The following is a 19,216-nucleotide window of genomic DNA, read 5'->3' on the forward strand; positions in this document are numbered from 1 at the left end:
CTTTTGGTTAACATGGTAGGGGATTTAAAGCTATATACAAGGACTTGAAGACTGTCATGCAAGGAATTGTGGATTGTATGAAATCACATACTGAAAAGTGCTGCGCTTCCAGAACAGCAGAAAATGGCATCACTCTCATAGATGTGAGGCCGACAGCTTCAGAAAGAGACTACAACAACAACAACAGCACTTGCACCTCAACCATGTGCTGCCACACTAACAAGAAAGCCCACGTAGCGATGCCAGATAAATTCTAGATTGTCAGCATATGAGAGTCAAGCGAGCAAAACTAAAAAGGAAGGAATCAATGAGCTTGTAGCAAGAATGATCTCTGCAACAAACTGGTTTCTTTTAGTGGAACACGAGACATTTATAGCTTCGATGGAAAAATTCAGACCAGAAAAAGTGCTGGGTTCCCATATCGATTGCGAGACTCTGACGATAATCTTGCGCAGCAAAACACTTGCGAGGCTAGGCTCGGCAGCTTCTGTTCACATAAAGCTGCATCGCTAATAATCGCATATAAATGTTCACTCGCCATGCCGTTTTAATAATGTTAACCTTCACCTGTACAGTTAGCCTGTAGTGACAAACTGTTGTTTTTGTCTATTCTCCTAACTTGCGTGTAGTTTATACAATATAATTTCACACAACTGTTGATTGTGAGAAATATAAGAAGGTAAAGCATGCATGTCAATAATACTGAAAAGTGGGTTCACCAGCATTTCGATGTGCAATGCAATTTACATGAGCAAAAAATAAAATTTATCAAAAACATCATACCAACCAAAAAAAAGGTTGGAACACAAAATTCCGATTTCTTGAGGAAAATCACGGTTTTTTCCAACCCTTTGTACCACATTTAGCCCATTGTAAGAGTGCAGATGAATGGTATGTTGTACAATGACATTTGTTATGGACTGAGTAAAACATAGACGATCAAGAAAATCAATTAAAATCAAAAAACCTGACTTTTTCAAAAAAATCCTGCTTTGTTTCAAATGTGACTGAATTCAAACTGAGTTTTCATGATGAAGTGCTTATTGAAGATTTTGGATTTACCAAACTTAAACATTTAGAGTACATGTGAAACAATATCTATATCATTCGATAGGTTTTAGAGATGAACTATCTTTAGCTCATATACTGGGAGTTATCCTCTTCTGCAATATCGATCGACAAAGTAATTACAGTATCAGTGAGAAAACGGTCGAGGAGTGAACCCAATAAAAACATTTATAACATTTTAACAGTGAATGTAAACTACAAGCATAAACTGTTTAAAAAAGATCTCTCGTCAGTTAATACTAGTATCCCGACAGCTAGTATGCTGTGAGAGATCGTCATGTGTGCCGATAAAGCAGAGAGAGTATGGTTAGAGAGAGTAGCATAGCTATGTGCACAATTATTCTAAATGCTGAAAGGTAGTTGATTAGCTCAGATAATAGGGTGTCGATCTACCCAGCTGAATGTCATGAGTTAATGTCCCATTGTAACATTTTATCCCAGCCACTAACCATGGCTTCAGACAAACATACAGACACTATTATAGTAAAAATTGATGCAGCAAAAAGTGCATTTTTTCAACTGCCAGGGAAGTTGACAAAATTTGACTACCCTACTCAGCGATCGCGTGATACTGTCAATCTTATTCATCCTACTAACGTTTCTTCAGTTTAAAAAACCAAACCATAGCGTACCCATACCCAGAGCTAAACGCAGGCTTAACCTAGTGAATAGAGTGAATGATTCTAGTCAAATACAACACCAACTATCTCAGCTTTTTTGTTACAAAGTGGCTGTTCTTTCAGCCCTTCGACAGCTGAGGTTTCAATTGTGAGACGCCCTTATATTTACTATCGGCTTCTCCCATTATGGATTGCCGCAGCAAATTGTTTTCCTCTGGGTATAGGATTTATCGTGATCATTTGCTCACGAGATTTGACACAGAAACAATTGTACTTGGATGCCCTTCTTAACACCACCAATGGTCTTTGTGTGACACAAACCATTGATCTATTGATCATAAGCCTGCAACCTAACATGTGAGCTATATATTTATAATATAACATTATATATAATATTGTAATAAACCTAAAGGATTTGACGGAGACATAAACTTTAGCAGTAGGTAAATAGTGGGGATCATATATATGATGTATTTCAATCTTTACTATAGTAATACGAGCCACACTTTGATGTTGGCAAAAAAGATTGCATTCAGCAGGATTTGAACCCTGCACCTGATCGACCGCCTTCTCAAATTCCAGATTAGTTGTGCGGCAAGTTATTTTACAAATGATGATCTCTCACGGCACACTGGACTACCAAGGTGCTAGTCTTTGCTATGATAAAAGCCGTGTTTGTCTGTCTGTCCGAAGCTATGGTTAGAGATTGGGAAAAAAGAATGCGTTGTACGGGATTTGAACTTTGATCTTTCAGCCTCATTGACCGACATTTTCACACCTGCGCTAATCGATCACCATTCCATTTCTATTTCAGAATAATTGTGCACACGGCTATTCCTTCTACTTTATTAGCACACCTGATTATCTCGCACAGCAAACTAGACTGTCAGGGTACTAGTCATACTGAAAGTAAGGGAAGACAGTAACTGCTGTATAAATTACAGAACATTACATTTTACTGTATGTTACACGGTGATACATGTCTGATCACATTTTCACATGAAACAGCACACTGGTTGGGTATGAACAAGATGGCTGGGCATTTCATTCAATTATTCTCCTGGCCCAGTTCAATGCCACCAGTTCAAGGGAGACTGCGTGTCCCTTGAGCGGCAGGTAAACACGCTGCGAGTCAATAATTATGCTGACAATGTAAACAACTCATATTACAGTCCTTTCATGGCCCTTCGCTTACAGTGCTAAAGGCTGGTTTCTATTATACCGCTGAATGTTGGTAGTAATCACACAATACTTCGGTGGTCAGCTGTGATAACATTGTTTACATTATCAAAATCCTATCGGCTTTTACATCAGTGAAATGTCGCCAACTGCCGTTCTGGTTATACAATGTAGTTGCGGAAACGATAAAATACTAGGACTGCAGCAACTGTCATAAAAAATATGGAGCGAGCAATTCGGGACAGCCAATCACCATCTCCAATGTGGTCCATACCGCACAGACTGTTGTGAATGCTCGACAAACTATCAGGAAAGTTTGACATCAGCAATCTTTCCTAAAGTATTGGCGATGTTTTAATTCGGCGAATAATCACCGAGAGGACAATTCCAACATGGTGTGAATCAGCCTTAAATGACAAGAGAATAGCCTAATTTAAGGTACGGCCAAATGTAACAAAATATTTGTTCAATCTGACCGAATTCACAAAATGAACATAATTATCTGAGCTGTGCATGCACACCAAATTTGTCGACGAAACGGTTTTAATAGGCTAAACAAATTTTTTAGCGAGCACCATTCTAGCAGCTTTCACAATTAGTAGAGTCTGAGACACGTATAACGACACTCAATAAATGTACGAGCTCAATTCAACATAGTACATACGGTGGAGCTGCTTAAAATGCGTCATTGTTGGTTAGCGAGCATGATTCTAGCAGCTTTTGCAATTTGTATCGTCTGAGGCAAATATCGCGACAAGCAAAAAAGTATTACGACAGTTAGCCATAGTAAATACGATGCATCTAACTTGAGTGCGCTAAAGATGGCAACTCTTTTTACCACGTGACTGTAATTTCTAAAAATAAATTATTATTATGTTTTAAAAACAATTTGTAACCACGCTGTGCAAACAATAAAGAACCATCAATAGTGCAATTAAGGCAGTTGCATCATATGTACTATGTTCAATTGTGCTGATACTTCTATTGTGTGTTGTGGCACGTCTTGGACTATACCAATTGCCAAAGCTGCTATAATCATGCTCGCTAAAATGAAAAATTGTTCAGCCAATTAAAAGCGTTTCGTCGACGAATTCGGTGTGCGTGCACAGCTCAGACAATTCTGTGATATTCGGCCAAATAAATCTGTTAATTTCGTGAATTCGCTCAGATTAACGAATAATTCGTTACATGCGGCAGTACCTTTAGGGTTGAATATGCAAACACTTCGTTAGAGATCTATAGCATTATACAGTATTGCAAGAGAAAAAATCAGTTTAAAATTGGTTTTGAAACACAACAGTGGATAATCAGCATGTTCACACAGCGCAGCCATTCTAGACAACAGATATTGAAAAATCATACCAGAAAACTTAAGCTTTTGGAAACTGAAAAGTCAGAATAGAGGCCCTAGGATATGTTTTTTTCAGGTAACGATGTGAAATACAATGTTTTGCCTGTCTCTGGTTACGGCATTTGCCTCGCCTTACGATCTGGCCAAAAAATTTAAACTTGGCAGTTGGTAGTTTGAAATCCTGCCATGAATTTCAGACTTCAGTGTATGACTGTGTAAGTCAAACGCGAAGTATCGATGTGGTTTCCATTGATCGCCTCGGATTGCTCCATCTTGGAGTTGTCTCCCTTAGAGCAGGAGCAATTTAGTACCAGATGACGCTCCTGACACCTTGTAGCAGGGATCTAACCTCTGACCTACCGCTAGGCAGTACAGAATTCTAACAACCATACCACAGCTGATCCATAAGTTGAAATATGAAATATAAAAACTAATTTAAACCACTGCAGTTTGTTCTTACTAGTCTAAAGTTTTTACCACAAAACTTTCATGTTAAACAGCGTTACAATGAACAGCTTCTGCCACCACATCTGTGTCTACATCTGTCATCACATCTGTCACTACATCTGTCATCACAACTGTCATCACATATGTCATCACCTCTGTCATCACATCTGTCATCACATCTGTCATCACGCCTGTCATCACATCTGTCATTACATCAGTCACCATATCTGTTATCACATCTGTCATCACATCTGTCGTCACATCTGTCATTATATCTGTCATCACATCAGTCATATTTGTCATCACATCTGTCGTCACATCTGTCATCACATCTGTCATAACATCTGTCAATACATCTGCCAATACGTCTGTCAATACGTCTGCCAACACGCCTGTCATCACATCTGTCATCACATCAGTCATCACATCTGTCGTCACATCTGTTATCACATCTGTCATCACATCTGTCATCCTATCTGTCATTATCAGCTACCAATAATACCATTACGAACAGCTAAAACTCCCCATTGGAAGTAAATTTGTTGTCATATCTGCTTGATATGCTGAAACTGTCATTTGTCAGACCAAATATTCTCATAAGAATACACTATCACTCCTTCAATGTGGTTCACAACCCAGAAACATATGACACCTCTGCAATAAATACCCACATTATTTAAATAATTATTATAACATAGAAAGAACTTTGCTATTCTTAACAATTTAAAAACTAAATTAAAAACTAAATTAAAAACTAAATTAAAAACCGTAATTACAGGTAGAAAATTCAATTTATAGAGTTACAAGCAATGAAAATAAGTTTATATTATTAGTGCCCTTAGAAACACACAAATGAATATGCGGACTCGGCAATACGTAGCATGGAGCTGGCAGTGATGGGGATTTTCACTTACTCTAACTTAAAGTAGGTCAAGTTAGGGACTAACTTAGCTTATATTATTTTACTATTTTTAATTTTCTCACATTTTTATTTTACCACAATCATCATTTTATATTATTTATTATATTTTATTTATATTTTATATTACAAACCTGTAATTAAATCATCAATACATGAGTAACATATAAAATTTAAAAATAAAAAATCCAAAATTTTCTCAAATCATACACTGTATTATCTTGTGATCGTTAGAGATTAGACTATTTAATCATGGGCACACAATAGAACTAAAATCTGAAGATTATACCAAAACATAAACCCCCTAATACATGGACAGTTTTGAATGCCTATTGCATTTTCACCATAGCAATTTACTGACTTAGTAAGGGTCTAGACTATCGTAAGTACCGGATGAATAGTAAGTTCTAAGGCAATAATAATGTTTATGGATTGAGTAGGATCTATAAACCATTCGTATGAGTTTCAGACGCACAGTATTATCCTTTTCTAATCGGCGCTTAGTAACAAAGTGATACTTGACACAGCTAGCGAAGAAGCACCTGTGATACTTGACACAGTTAGCGAGGAAGCACCTGTGATATATGACATTGCTAGCGAGGAAGGACCATAGCTGTTGACGAGTTAAGGAACCTTAGAAAACAAGTTTTTACAACAACCATTAGTTTCAAATTTTAATATGAAATATGTAACAAATAATATGGTAGGATTAAGGTATAGCAGTATTTGTGACAAAAAAGGATCATCACGCCAAAGTCAGACGTTATAGACACAATTACTCTGCATGTTGAGACACTAAATCAGGGACTATAACTAAACATAAATTGAAGTCGTGGTAAGACATCATCATTTCAGTTGACTAACTACCTATAAAAATGTGGAAATTTAATCCCGTCAATTCATTATCTGAATAAAAAACGCTTGCATAATTAATTATGCTAATCAATTATGTGGATGTAAAACAAGTAGATCATGTTTGGCGACTGTCTGAACTCAAGCTGTAACTTATCTGGATATTAAACGCAAAAAGCAAACGGGAAATTATTTGGATACAAGCCCAGTGAAGATCAAACTGTAACTTATCTGAATAATGAACAAGGAGAGCTAAGACTTACATTATCTGGATAGTAAGCATGTAAAAAGTTCTCAATGACATTAGATCTATAAAAACCAAGCAGGATGTTAAATAACCTAATCACCCTCAAAAATGTACACCCTAACATGTAATAAAAATATTACATGTGAGGGTGTACATTTTTATTACATTACCCTCTGCAATATTTTGATGAACTTTTGAATTATAGTAGCAAACTTGAAATATGATAGCCTCTGATTGGACTAAACAGACAACCATTGTGTTTGAGAGGAACTTTAGGCATAGTCCAACACATACAGAAACAAGAGAAAAACAAAGGTTTAAGACAAGTGGTTCTGATGAGCAAACAACCCTTCGCATACTGCTAATCCATCAGTTCAAGTAAACAAAGTCATCACTCAGAATTTTAAACACATTTTTAAAAAGTAAAGCAGAAATGAGTTAATAAATGGAGATCTTGAAGACATATTCAAATAGATAATGCAAAAAGACATGTGATTGGCTGTAGCCTTTTGCTTATTTTGTGTTTGACTTAGCGATAGGCTGAAAGTCCACCTTACTACTGATAGTGCACCAGCTTGATTTGTAGAAAACCATATTTCACAACTTATCAAAGATCAATACCGAGTGGCGGACCCTTTACAAAGGAAGTTTGCCTATGGTCACAAAGTTTGAACAAACAAGTCAAGTTTGAAAGTGTAGAAAATGAAACTGCCTTTACCGTCAGATCTGATGAGTTCCTGCTCGAGGTCAACAAGAACATCAGTAGAACTCCTTGTTCTTCTATTATCTCCTGACCCTTCGGTCCACCGGCATTTAGACACTCCCTGCAGCTGAACCTTTAGATATTTAACCTGTACAGCTGAAAAGAAGAGCAAAAATACTTCATGAACTTGTAAGACGATTCAAAAATGATTCCTAAACTTGAGTTTAGACATCTGTGCACTGGTAGATTTCAGTAAAATCTTGATCAACCAACAAGACATGAAGACCTCAATCATCTGCTAACCTAAAACGTGCAGAACCAATTTCTTATTTTTAGTTTTCAGGTTGATAATTGCTGTTATTATTCTGTTATGATAGCTGATTAGAGACGGTGCGAATGACTCAATATCATTCGCACCATCATTTAGAATGACACTCAACAGCAATAATCATTTAGTATTTATAATTACGATGTTGAAACTTTAGCGAAAAATGAGTTTATATTTTGCGCAAAAGTTTATTAGATGTTATCAGTACGGATCGATATTTTTTTATCATATAATATTGTTTTTCATGTTGGAAGTGACTTAACTGACAGAATGTTTTAGATTGACATACATAAAAGTTGATGGCGGTTAAAACTCTCAAATTCAAGCCAATGTACGATTATGATGTTTCTAGTTGCAAAGAGACTGACAGAAAAAAGAATCGTAATGCTGTAACTTGAAGCAATATCTGATATCACTTACAAGAGAGAGACAGACACACAAGTAACTAGTGATGTCATTTTGGCACATTTTCATTCTAAGCATTCTAACTGCGATCAAGTTTTATCGATTTAAATCCAAAACATCCCAGCAGTCAGATCACCTCAAAACATTAAAAACAATAGTAAATGATAAAAAATATTGATAATTTGTGACAAAATCTGCTAAAATTTTGTGTAAGTTAATCTTCAATTGTAGCAAATTTATGTCAGGTTTTATTCATCACAACACAATTTGGGAAGAGTGCATGCAAACACAGCTCAACAAGTGTGCAGTTTACATGTACATACGTTCCTCCAGCTCTATTACAATACCCCCAGAGACACACAGACATCCAGGAATAGCAGGTGGAATGGTGGCAGGATCAGTATTGATTGTCACACAAAATACTTTTACTTTTCCCATTGTAGGCAATCTGCAAATGAATTTTTTCATCATTTCAATATCTTGTAGGATTAGAAAACAATCGAAACATAATTTGTTCAGATATCATATAGCATGCAAAATAATTGTTTTGTTATGAGTTTTTCACAAATCAATTAAAAAAATTGAGGTGCTTCGGACTTGGACCAATTATTGATGTAAAAGGTCCGTTAACATGCAATAAACATGCAGTAATCTTCTACTACTTTGAGTTTACTACAGGGTAAAACATTATTATTTGAAAATTGAAAACACAAGAATAAATACAAATACAACTAAAATACATAAATCTCTCTCATACTCTTTGCAAAACAGTTTCACTTACAGTTCTCAGCAGGACATCATTTCTATTTTAATAATCTCCAAAGTTCTTTTTACTATACTACACAACTTTTTGACAACAAAAACATTTAAGCGGCCTTGCATCTGCTCAAGGTGAAATTGATAGAGTTCTGCAGCAAATCAGCACCTATTTATACAAAAAAAGCTTTGTGTTTTCTCCTAAGTACTATAACATCTCATACTAGATAGTTTTTGCTGATAGAACTAATTTTGAGAATAATTTATGCTTATCATCTCACAATAAACTTGTTTTGCAGATTTCTTGGAAAATGTAGCAACGAGTGCTAAAATTGCAAAAAGCAAATTGCAAATTACATTTTTTTTGTCATATATTTCAATACATCAGAGTCTTGGCTTTCGCATGAGCCATTGTTTGACATGGTGAGACAGACATTGGTTGATGTTTATTGGATTTCCCCCGAGCTATACCGCAGAAATGTTCAATGGTATAGGATCGAAAATTGTGAGGTCACAATTTTCATACTCGGTGTTGTGTGCTCTTACCACTTATTTTATTGTTTACCGCTTATATTTATCAACGATAATGACGCTAGTGGCAGGCAAAGGTAGGGCAACTCCAGAGAACCAATGAAGATGACAAAGGAATCAGTGTCTTTAGCTCTCCATGTTCAGAGTATTTCTATGATAAATAACTCAGATTCCAAGCAACATACTATGTTTTCCCGATGATATTATGCACTAGCCCTCTCTTTTTATTGTAATGTTGAGAGGCGCCACCGAGACTAATTAATTTCAAGCACTGCGTGATCTCGCGAAAGCGCGATTGACATATAGTCCTAGGGCCACGCAACTGCAGGTCATAATTTAATCGATGAGATTTCATTACCTTTATCAATGACAGTATATTTATTGAAGCATAATTAATTAACCCAGAACATGTGTTTGTATTGGTCGGGCGTTAGCACGATCCCCGGGCATTGTTGATAATCTAGAATCCTAGTTTATTATTGGCGCTCTCTGGGTTTAACAGCACTGATTGTCACAAAAAAGCGCAGCCTTATTGCAGCGAAATTGATCGACTACCTAAGGCTAAATAATAATTATGACATCACATTGTGGGAACCACAACCAAGTGTTTTTTTATTGCAGGACATACTTTTGACACCCTGTTTTTCATAGTTCTATTATTCTTTGTGTATTGAATATAAGCTCATTCGAATGCCATTGCCAACATTGCCAAACATGAGCAATCAAAATAAACACAGCCATTTTAATTGTATATAAAATTATATATTTTTTGCTATATTTTATATTATAATCTATTCAGGTCAATATGTACTCAAATCAGACCATACAACTTCATTTCATCTTTGCCTGCAAAAAGAGGCTTTTTTCAATGTCGTGTATAATATTTTATCAATAAAGAGTTCATCATCAATTATCAACGATGTTATACTAATTTACTAGTCAATAATATACGAGGAACACATGTGCCGTTTATACTATTACTTTATTATTAATAACTTATACGAGTACGAACTGAAATCCCACAAAAGTTAACATATATACAGTGTGATGATAATATAATTAATATAATGATACATTATTATTATCATATTACAATCACATAAATATTTACATCACTACTGAATGGGTACATATCTGGTTAGTAGCATCTCTGGCAACAAACTAACGACTGGAACGGTCACATGGACACAATAACTAACACTTAACGTTTTTAATTCAAAAAAGTATTACTAGGCCAAACTGGTCTATTTAGAAATAAGCAATAGTCATAAAAAGAGACACTATCAAAAAATATTTAAAAATCGCGGCTAATATTTCATCAAGAAAGAGAAGGGATAGTATTCACAAAATCAACTCATATTATTGAACCGTTTTAGTTAAATAACTAAAATTGTTCAAAAAAGGTAAAAACAGTAAACATGTTTCACAAAAATTGAAGTTGAACACGACTTCGGGAAAAGTAGCACAATACTTATACACTCCAGATCTTACCAATCTGATCAGATAAGACCTCAAGCTTGACAAAAATATTGGAAGCGTTATCGGTCAGCTTTCAAGCTGCGGCAAGAATGTTGTAAACAAGGCATCAGTGTTGTAAAAACCATTGTCTCCTGGATTATTAAGCATGGTAGGCAATTGAAAAGCTGTATCCACAACAAAAAGTAGCGATCTGAGCAACGCACGGATTGATCCTATTGTGAGAATGCAGAGAGATCATTGAGCTGATTAGCCTGACGACCAAAGATTTATGTGAATTGTGTAGCGTTTAAACGGGAAGATTGTTTGCGGTGCAGATATTAAGAACTAGTCTTTGTTCACGAACATTTTTCAAAAATATTCGCTCCAAAGTTAGACGCTCGCAAAATAATTCGTCCTGAAACAACGATCAAGCCGTATTCAATGAAACCGCCGGCGTACATATACCGGTATGAGAACGCAAGTTCGGTGTAAAGTTGTACGATATGGCATAGCCTGTCTTGACAAGCTGTTGTTTTTGCGTAGTTGTCCCCCCGTCGAGCGGCGAGCAACAACAGCTTGTCACAAGACGTACTGCACCTGATGCATCAGCTGCACTTATAAGGAGTTGTTCTCTTCCGTCTACGCGGCTCGGCTGCGATGTTATTCCGGTCGCTCCATTGGTAATCATAACGGATTTCACGCAGAAATTTATGTAGAAAAATTAAGATAAGAACGTTTAACTGGCGGCCCCTCTCTGCAGTAAACTTTATTAGAATTTGTGAACTTAGGCAACAACAGCGACTAAACATGTCGTTATTTGTGCGCTCAGTCAGTTTTATTTCTATTTTTGTATCAGTCAGTTTTATTTGCTCTTATAGATTTTATTTTGAGTTTATTTTATTCTCAAGTTCTACTAAAGTTTGTCACAAAAACTGGTCTTTGGTTAAACGTTGTAATCTTGTTTTTTTTACATAAGTTTTTGCGTGAAATCCGTTATGATTACCAATGGAGCGACCGACATAACATCGCGGCCAAGCCGCGTAGACGGAAGAGAACAACTCCCAATAAGTGCAGCTGATGCATCAGGTGCAGTACGTCTTGTGACAAGCTGTTGTTGCTCGCCGCTCGACGGGGGGGGGGACAACTACGCAAAAACAACAGCTTGTCAAGACAGGCTAGATATGGCACCACATGCCTAAAAAGTATATTGGCCCAGTGAGCTCTCTATATCGTTCAGTATTGAAACTTTAGTATTATGCTCTATCGATATAGATTATAGTGACGTTTCACCTAACACAGAAATACAGGGTGAAAATTGTGTGAAAACACCTAAAAATTAGGAGTTGTCTTTTCTTTCTAACAGGGAAATCCGTGGGCTTGCAAATAAGTTTTCAGTGTTGTTAGGCCCGTTTCCACTGGGGAGAGGGTGGTCAAGACGGAAGGAGCGGAATCTGAGGTTGAGGAGTCGTTACCGGCCCAACTACTAGTTTCCGAGCCAGTTGAGAGTAGTGGTGGTATTGGTGGAGGCAGTGTTGTTGGTGACAGAGGTCACAGTGGTGGTGACGGAGGTCACGGGGGTGGTGACGGAGGTCACGGTGGGGGTGACGGAGGTCACGGTGGTGGTGACGGAGGTCACGGTGGTGGTGAAGGAGGTGGAGGAGATCAGGAGAGTGAGGAGAGTGGCGCGGCTGAGTACGACGGCAGCCCCGAATTGCTTGAGAGCGATGGTACACAGGATGTGTTGATGGACCCAGACCTGGGTTAAAGAGTAAGGTAAACTTCACCAGCAAGGTGAGTCGCTGAATGAGTTCAAATGTATTTCTGGAAGGTTAGTGGCCCATACAAAAAAGAAAAAGAGCATGTTGTATAATCGAGCTGGTGGGCCGCGGGCTACGCTAATGCCCGAGGTCATGGTAGTTACAGGTAGTTACGAGAGGTTACGGGAAGGTACGAGAGGTTACGGGAAGATACGAGAAGTCAAGGCGAGTATAAAGGCGTCGGGAGATTCGGACGGAGTTCTTCTTTGCTTCAACCACATGTGAGTACGCACCTTTATACAACAATATTAGTTAGTCTTGTGGTTATGTATCAGTTTTTTGGTTTCCCAGGTTATGTTTCCGGTAGTCAGTCGCCATCTTGGATGCATGTGGAGTCGCATATTATTTTTTCGTTACATGTTTTATGCCAATAAAGCTGGACTTACATGCATATTATTACTTAAAAGATATAACATTCAGGAACTAGTACTACGCCGATATTGAGCCGCGAAAGCTGATGTTGGTTCTGCCAATTAAACACAGATACATGTATTTATCGTCTTAACATGATAACGAAACGTAGATATACCCGATTACAGAATCGACCTACAAAGCGCCTCAAAATGTATTTGTCCTACACAAAATCGACATCTATCGTGCAATATTAGTCTCGGCATGGCTCTCTTGGGGAGTGGGGAGAAAGAATATACCGTTATACTCCTTCGGAAAAAACGATTGTGATATTAGCGACTGCAGAAGTCGACTTTTATAGTTGTCTTTTCCGGGTGTTGCTATGTGTCCCAGGCTCTCTCATTCCCTCTCTCCACCCCCAAGAGAGCCATACCCAGGCTAGTGCAATATCGTTTTATCGTGCATCGCTAAAAGCATAGGTTCACGAAAATGTCTTCAATACCCAATATAATACAGCACTCTTCCTTAGTTAGCAATCTTTATTTAGCTGATAACAAAATAACAAAAAGCCTCTATTTGCAAAAAAGGTTATTAAATAAAATGGAAACTGTAAAATTATTCTGAATGCAAGAGAGTAGTGAACAATTCATGTTTAGTTTGAGACGATTTGTGTAAAAACTAACTAAAACTCTCCTTTTCGACTGTAGCTACGGTAAGAATCAACTATGCAGATAAAAATATTCCATATGTATATAAGGCAACCCGGGTTACGGTGTTTCCGTTATACTTTTTCGCTGCCCTGCGATCTCGACAAGAAAATCTCTCAAATTTCACATTTGGCAATCAGGGTTCTGAATTCGTCTGAATAACGAAGATGCCAAGAAGCTATTTGGCTAAATCTCTTCCACAACGCATAGAGATATGATGCTTGTTCTCTCAGTTCAGCATTATTCGTGTGAAAATTAGTGCAAAGTGTTGGCTGTAACTAGTTCATCTGCTATTCTACCAGCTCTGTTATTCTATTGATTGTCCTTCCTTGACCTTTCTATTATACAATATTATAACCTTGACCTTATGAAATAAAGGAACTTCCTGTCTGAGTATCTAACATGGTGGCAGCATATCCTCCTTTATCTGTGAAACTACCTATTTAATCCTACTTTTAGCCGATTAGTAGTAGCCATCTAGTGCCTATTTTAGCTGACAATCATGTCTAAGCTAGAGGCACCACAATGATTTGATTTCTCATCACCAGCATCGTTGCCAGAATGGTTGAAACAATTTAAACTGTATAAGGGTAGCTACTGGCTTATTGGATAAAGACGGGGTGTGCAAATAGCAACCCGCTTATATACTATGGGTGGGGATGCTGAACAATTGTATGAAACATTTACATTTACTGATCATAATGAGAAGGATTTTGATATAGTTTCTAAGAAGCTTCTGGATTACTTCAACTCAAAGAGTAACGTAATTCGTCTTAGAAGTGTATTTCATGCAAGAGCTCAGAGAGCAGACGAGCGTATTAAGAGGATTATTAGGAACTTATATAAACTCAATAAACACTGCGAGTTAGCAGCAGAAATATACAATACTATCAAAGACTGCTAGATGAAGAACTGTCTGCACAGCTACATCTAGAGGAAAACCCAGATCTTAGCAAGGCTATTTATATGTCTCGACGCTGAGCTTGTCAGAAATGAGGTTGCCAAACAAGTAGACATTGATTCAATTAGCAGATCATCCGCTAGCTGTGGCACCAGCCAGAAGAATAGCGACAGGAAGGCAGTAAAAAAGTTATATGCCAATTACCAAGAGGCCAATAATTGTAATAACTGTGGCCTTAAACACAAGAGAAGACAATGCCCAGAATTCGGCAAACAATGTCACCATTGCCAGAAGCTGAACCACTTTGCCAAGAAGTGCAGGAGTGGAGCCAGATCAGCCTTTACTGCTGCAGAGATTGTCGATCAGAATATGACAGGAAAGAAAGACAACTCATTTGTGCTCTGCTGAAACTAAGAGAGTGTGCTGAACCCGATGCTTCCTGCAATACAACTTGCTGAAACCAAAAGGGAACAGCTGAAACCAACTCACTTGTGCTCTGCTGAAACCAGCAGAATGTGCTGAACCTAACGCTTTCTGCGATACAACCTGCTGAGCCCAACAGAAGGGAACTCAACTTGTGTAAGAACCATAACTCTTTGGTTATCTAAACACTGTTGCAATCTTGTCCGAGGTTGGCGCCAGTCATTTAATAATCATCACAAATAGTGTTTCTACAATGAATAAACAAATTTATTATAGTAATAATACCATGTATCTCTTTCAAGAGCAAAACACAAGCTGAGCTATCCAAAAAAGTGCAGCAGTATTAATATGACATAAGCAGATGGTCTAGAGAGTAACAGATATTGTTCAAGCTGACCAATCACATTTCCTCGCTGACTGTAAAAATTTAACATTCATAATAATAAAAATAGTTACTGACTGACCACTGGCCATTGCAGTGCAATTAATTAAAGGTTGACTTGCGACAAAATTCACATTACAGTTATTTGGTATCAAAAGATTCACCATGTCTTACTCTGTTGTGTTGTAAGTGCCAAATATGTGGAAATGTGATTATAAGCTCTTAAAAGCTCAAAAACGAAAAGCCGCTGTAGATTGGAATCTCTTTATTTCGATGACGTAACCACGACATTTGGTTATCGTCTTGTCAAGTATGTTCTCACGTGAATTGAAAGGCCAATAAAAAGCTCAATGTAAAACTTATCGTAGTATTAGTTTATGACAAACACTTCGGGTTTTACCCAATACCCCGTATCAAATATAGATGTTCACTACTTTACAGTTTTGTTTCGGCATTATTCAATCGTCAAGTCGTAATCTGATCATGTGACCCAATACTTTGCAAATAATTTTTGCAGCACTTTTTGATTATCGCAGGTGACCAACAGGCTCGTCATGATTATCAGACAATGATATGTACTCCTTCGAGCTAAGGTTAAAAAGTTTAACAATTTTTTACGGTAAGTTATCAGATATCAGTGCTAAAAGTGACAGCATTACAATGATGATAAAACAAATGCGTAAGAACAATAGATATAGTTTTATTGAATGCGTGAAGTATATTTGTGAAAATATTTCAACGAATAAGGTTGCAAAAAAGTGTAAACAGAAACCATCTCTCACAACTACATCACATTTAAGCCGTTTTGGAAAGGAAATCCAAACTACGGCATTCTCGTGTGGCTGCGATTTTCTGTTCGTTTTTGAGCTTTTAAGAGCTTGTAATCACCTTTCCACATATTTTGCACCTACAACACAACAGAGTAAGACATGGTGACTCTTTTCATGTAAAATAAAGGTAATGTGAATTTTGTTGCAAATCAACCTTTAAATATTAAAACAGCCATAAAATTTTACATATACAGTGGAACCTCAGTTCTCAAACGCTTCGGTTCTCGACCAATTTGGTTTTCGCCCAAAAAATTTGAGATTTGTTTGTTTCAGATCTCGAACATAAATTTGGTTTTTGACCAAACCGGAGCATGCGCATTGGTATCAAACGCTCAGAACAGCTTCAGAAACAGCATGGAAACATTTGTTACCAAAGGGAGGAGCGGGTTACGCTTCATAATTTTTTACATAAAGGAAGGAACTATCTGGGACGACGTCCCTCTACCAACTAGATTTGCTAGGGGGACAACTCCTCCGGCCGCGATACCCTAAATTGCTTTGGGGAGGATTCTCCTTCAAAGATGTGAAATAAACGTGCCATTGCTGTTTATATTTTTGTCACACGATTTTTGATGTAACTAATCTTTTGCATTTTTCGTTCTTTCAATTTTTATCAAATTTTGGTTTTGTATCTTAACTTAGAAAGTTTTCGATGTTTTAAGAGCAAAACATATGAAATGTTTACTTTTTTTCATCCTCGTAGATAAAAAATCTTTTATTAAAATTAAACACGGTCCATGTCTACCCGTTTTTATTTATAGTATGTAATATACAGTACAGTTTATGGTGTGAAATATTAAAAAAATACCTTACCGAATTAGTCTTCTTGACTTGAAATAGGTTGAAATTTCCATACAATAATTCTAATGGGAATAATAGTTTCGGATCTCGAACAACTCGGTTTTTGAACAACCTTCTGGAACGGATTATCTTCGAGAATCGAGGTTCCATTGTATTGTGCAGGGAACGATACTCATGAGAAACAGCAAGACACATCTTGATAACAAAAAAGACTAAATACAAAATCTTACCTCGAGAAAACATCAACAAAAACAAAAGAGTACTTCTTAAATGACTTTAACTGCTAGTACCTTATCAGGGGTCTCAACCTGTCCAGAAAAAAAATCCAAGCAAATACTTCACACTTCTTTGGTAAGGAACTTCTTACCTGAGTTCAAAAGCTTTATTGGTATGAGGGCTTTCAACTTGATGAAGAACAGAAAGTGAGTGGGATGTAGCACTTAATGACGTATGAACAATAAGAACAATCGCTATACAGGCAAAGAAATTTAGGAACTGTGCAATCTGTTATAGTCCATTGTAGCTTTTTTGCAACGTTTCAACAATTCATTTTTATTGTCAATTTCCGTGGCTGGAGATCGTTTGTTGACCTTCATTTGTAGGATCGCATTTATTGTCTCTATAGCAAGACTATCGCATACTGGTGTGTGTACAGCCTTTAATAGACTAAATAGCCTTTCAGTACCTGCGTTGCTATTGGGAAAAGCTAGAATATAGCTCATGGCTAACTGCACAGCTGGATACTTCTCTGCCATGTGAATCCAGAACGGTATACAATCCTTGGCTGTGTCAAACTCATCACAAAGCATCATCCTCAGCTGTGTTTTAAGGTCTTCTGGCACTGGTGCTCCTATCAGCTTACACAGATCAATAAATAGTTTAATGACATTGCGATTCTCAGAAATGGTTTGTGGGTTGAGGACACTGAAGGCTTTTAGTAGGTCAACTGGAAAGGTGGTTCGGAGCTTGGTAAAAAATGCAAGTATCCAATCCTTGCAGTAAATTAGTACCTTGTGTTCGGTCTCGGTGTCTTCATCATAGATACGTTCCAATTCTATCCTACAATCAGTACTGATGGCAAACTCTGATGGTTCTAGGAAACTACTCAAATCAATCTGGGAGAGATCATGTCGCAGATACGGTCGAATCTTTTCTGGAGGGAGAATGCGACCCAGTAAGTCCTTGGTCAGAGACAGGGTTGCCTCATAACCTCTATCAAGTATAAACTGCTCATTTTGGAAGAGTACATCGTACTTGTCCACAGTTTTTAGCGTATCACTCAAAAAGAACAGCAATGGCTTTGTCACCGGGTCAGTGAGGATCTCTTTTATATTCTTTGCCTTTCCTCGCTTCTCGGCCTCCTTACAATCTATGAAGTACTTCATTATGGGTTCATAGAATACCAGCAGCCGTTCTAGACAGGGCCTTATTGACAACCAGCGAGTAGAACAATGCTTTAGCATCCTCTTATATTCAAGATCTGGGTATTCTGCAAAATAGCTTTTCAGCTCTTCTGTTCTGGGCATGCTGTTGTCAAAGTGGTAATGAATATCTACCAAAAGGTCGTCTACGGAAAATGGTAGAGCTTGACTGGCCTTTTTAACACAGAGATTGCAGAGATGACAAGTCCAACCCATGTCTACCACATTGGGATTTTGGTCTCTAATGAGTCTTATCACACCTTTGTGTTTGCCTTTCATCACATTGCAATTGTCGCTCTGGAAGGCAACAACATTAGTCCATATTATCACACTATGAGTTTTGAAGAATGAGTCCACGAGCTTGAATATGCCATTAGCAGAGGCATCTGAGCATTTGACCAGCTGAACAAACCTTGTGGAATTTGTCTTGATAGGTTCATCATATAAGGATGCCAGAATTGCTAATACCTTTTCACTAGAATCGTTGCTTTCGTCGATCATAAGAGTAAAAGGCTTAAGCTTCAGCTCTGCAGTAACCTGAGTATTATAATCATTTCCAATGCACTTTGTGATTTGTGCCACTTTAGTAGCTCCACACATCATTGACCTGGCTATCTTGCTGTCATAGCATACAGATTTTAATCCCCTGTAAAATGTAGAACAATGTACAGTATGTAGTCTATTATTGTTAGAATAATATTCCATCAATACTACAAGTG

At 37.4% G+C, this 19,216-nt stretch overlaps 1 protein-coding gene across 1 annotated transcript in view; it reads right to left on the minus strand.

Annotated features, from left to right (window-relative positions):
• LOC137401737 (arrestin domain-containing protein 3-like) overlaps positions 1-11,075 on the minus strand; it is a 30,389-nt gene extending 19,314 nt beyond the window's left edge. The window contains exons 1-3 of the mRNA XM_068088205.1: positions 10,898-11,075; positions 8,443-8,567; positions 7,402-7,542 (exon numbers count right to left, since the gene is read on the minus strand). Coding sequence (XP_067944306.1) covers positions 7,402-7,542; positions 8,443-8,557 — 256 coding nt within the window. The 5' untranslated portion in view covers positions 8,558-8,567; positions 10,898-11,075. The remainder of the gene's footprint in view (positions 1-7,401; positions 7,543-8,442; positions 8,568-10,897) is intronic.
• Positions 11,076-19,216: the final 8,141 nt, after the last annotated feature.

The sequence above is a fragment of the Watersipora subatra genome, chromosome 8, assembly GCF_963576615.1.
Source record: "Watersipora subatra chromosome 8, tzWatSuba1.1, whole genome shotgun sequence".
In the NCBI taxonomy this organism is placed as follows: Eukaryota; Metazoa; Bryozoa; class Gymnolaemata; order Cheilostomatida; family Watersiporidae; genus Watersipora; species Watersipora subatra.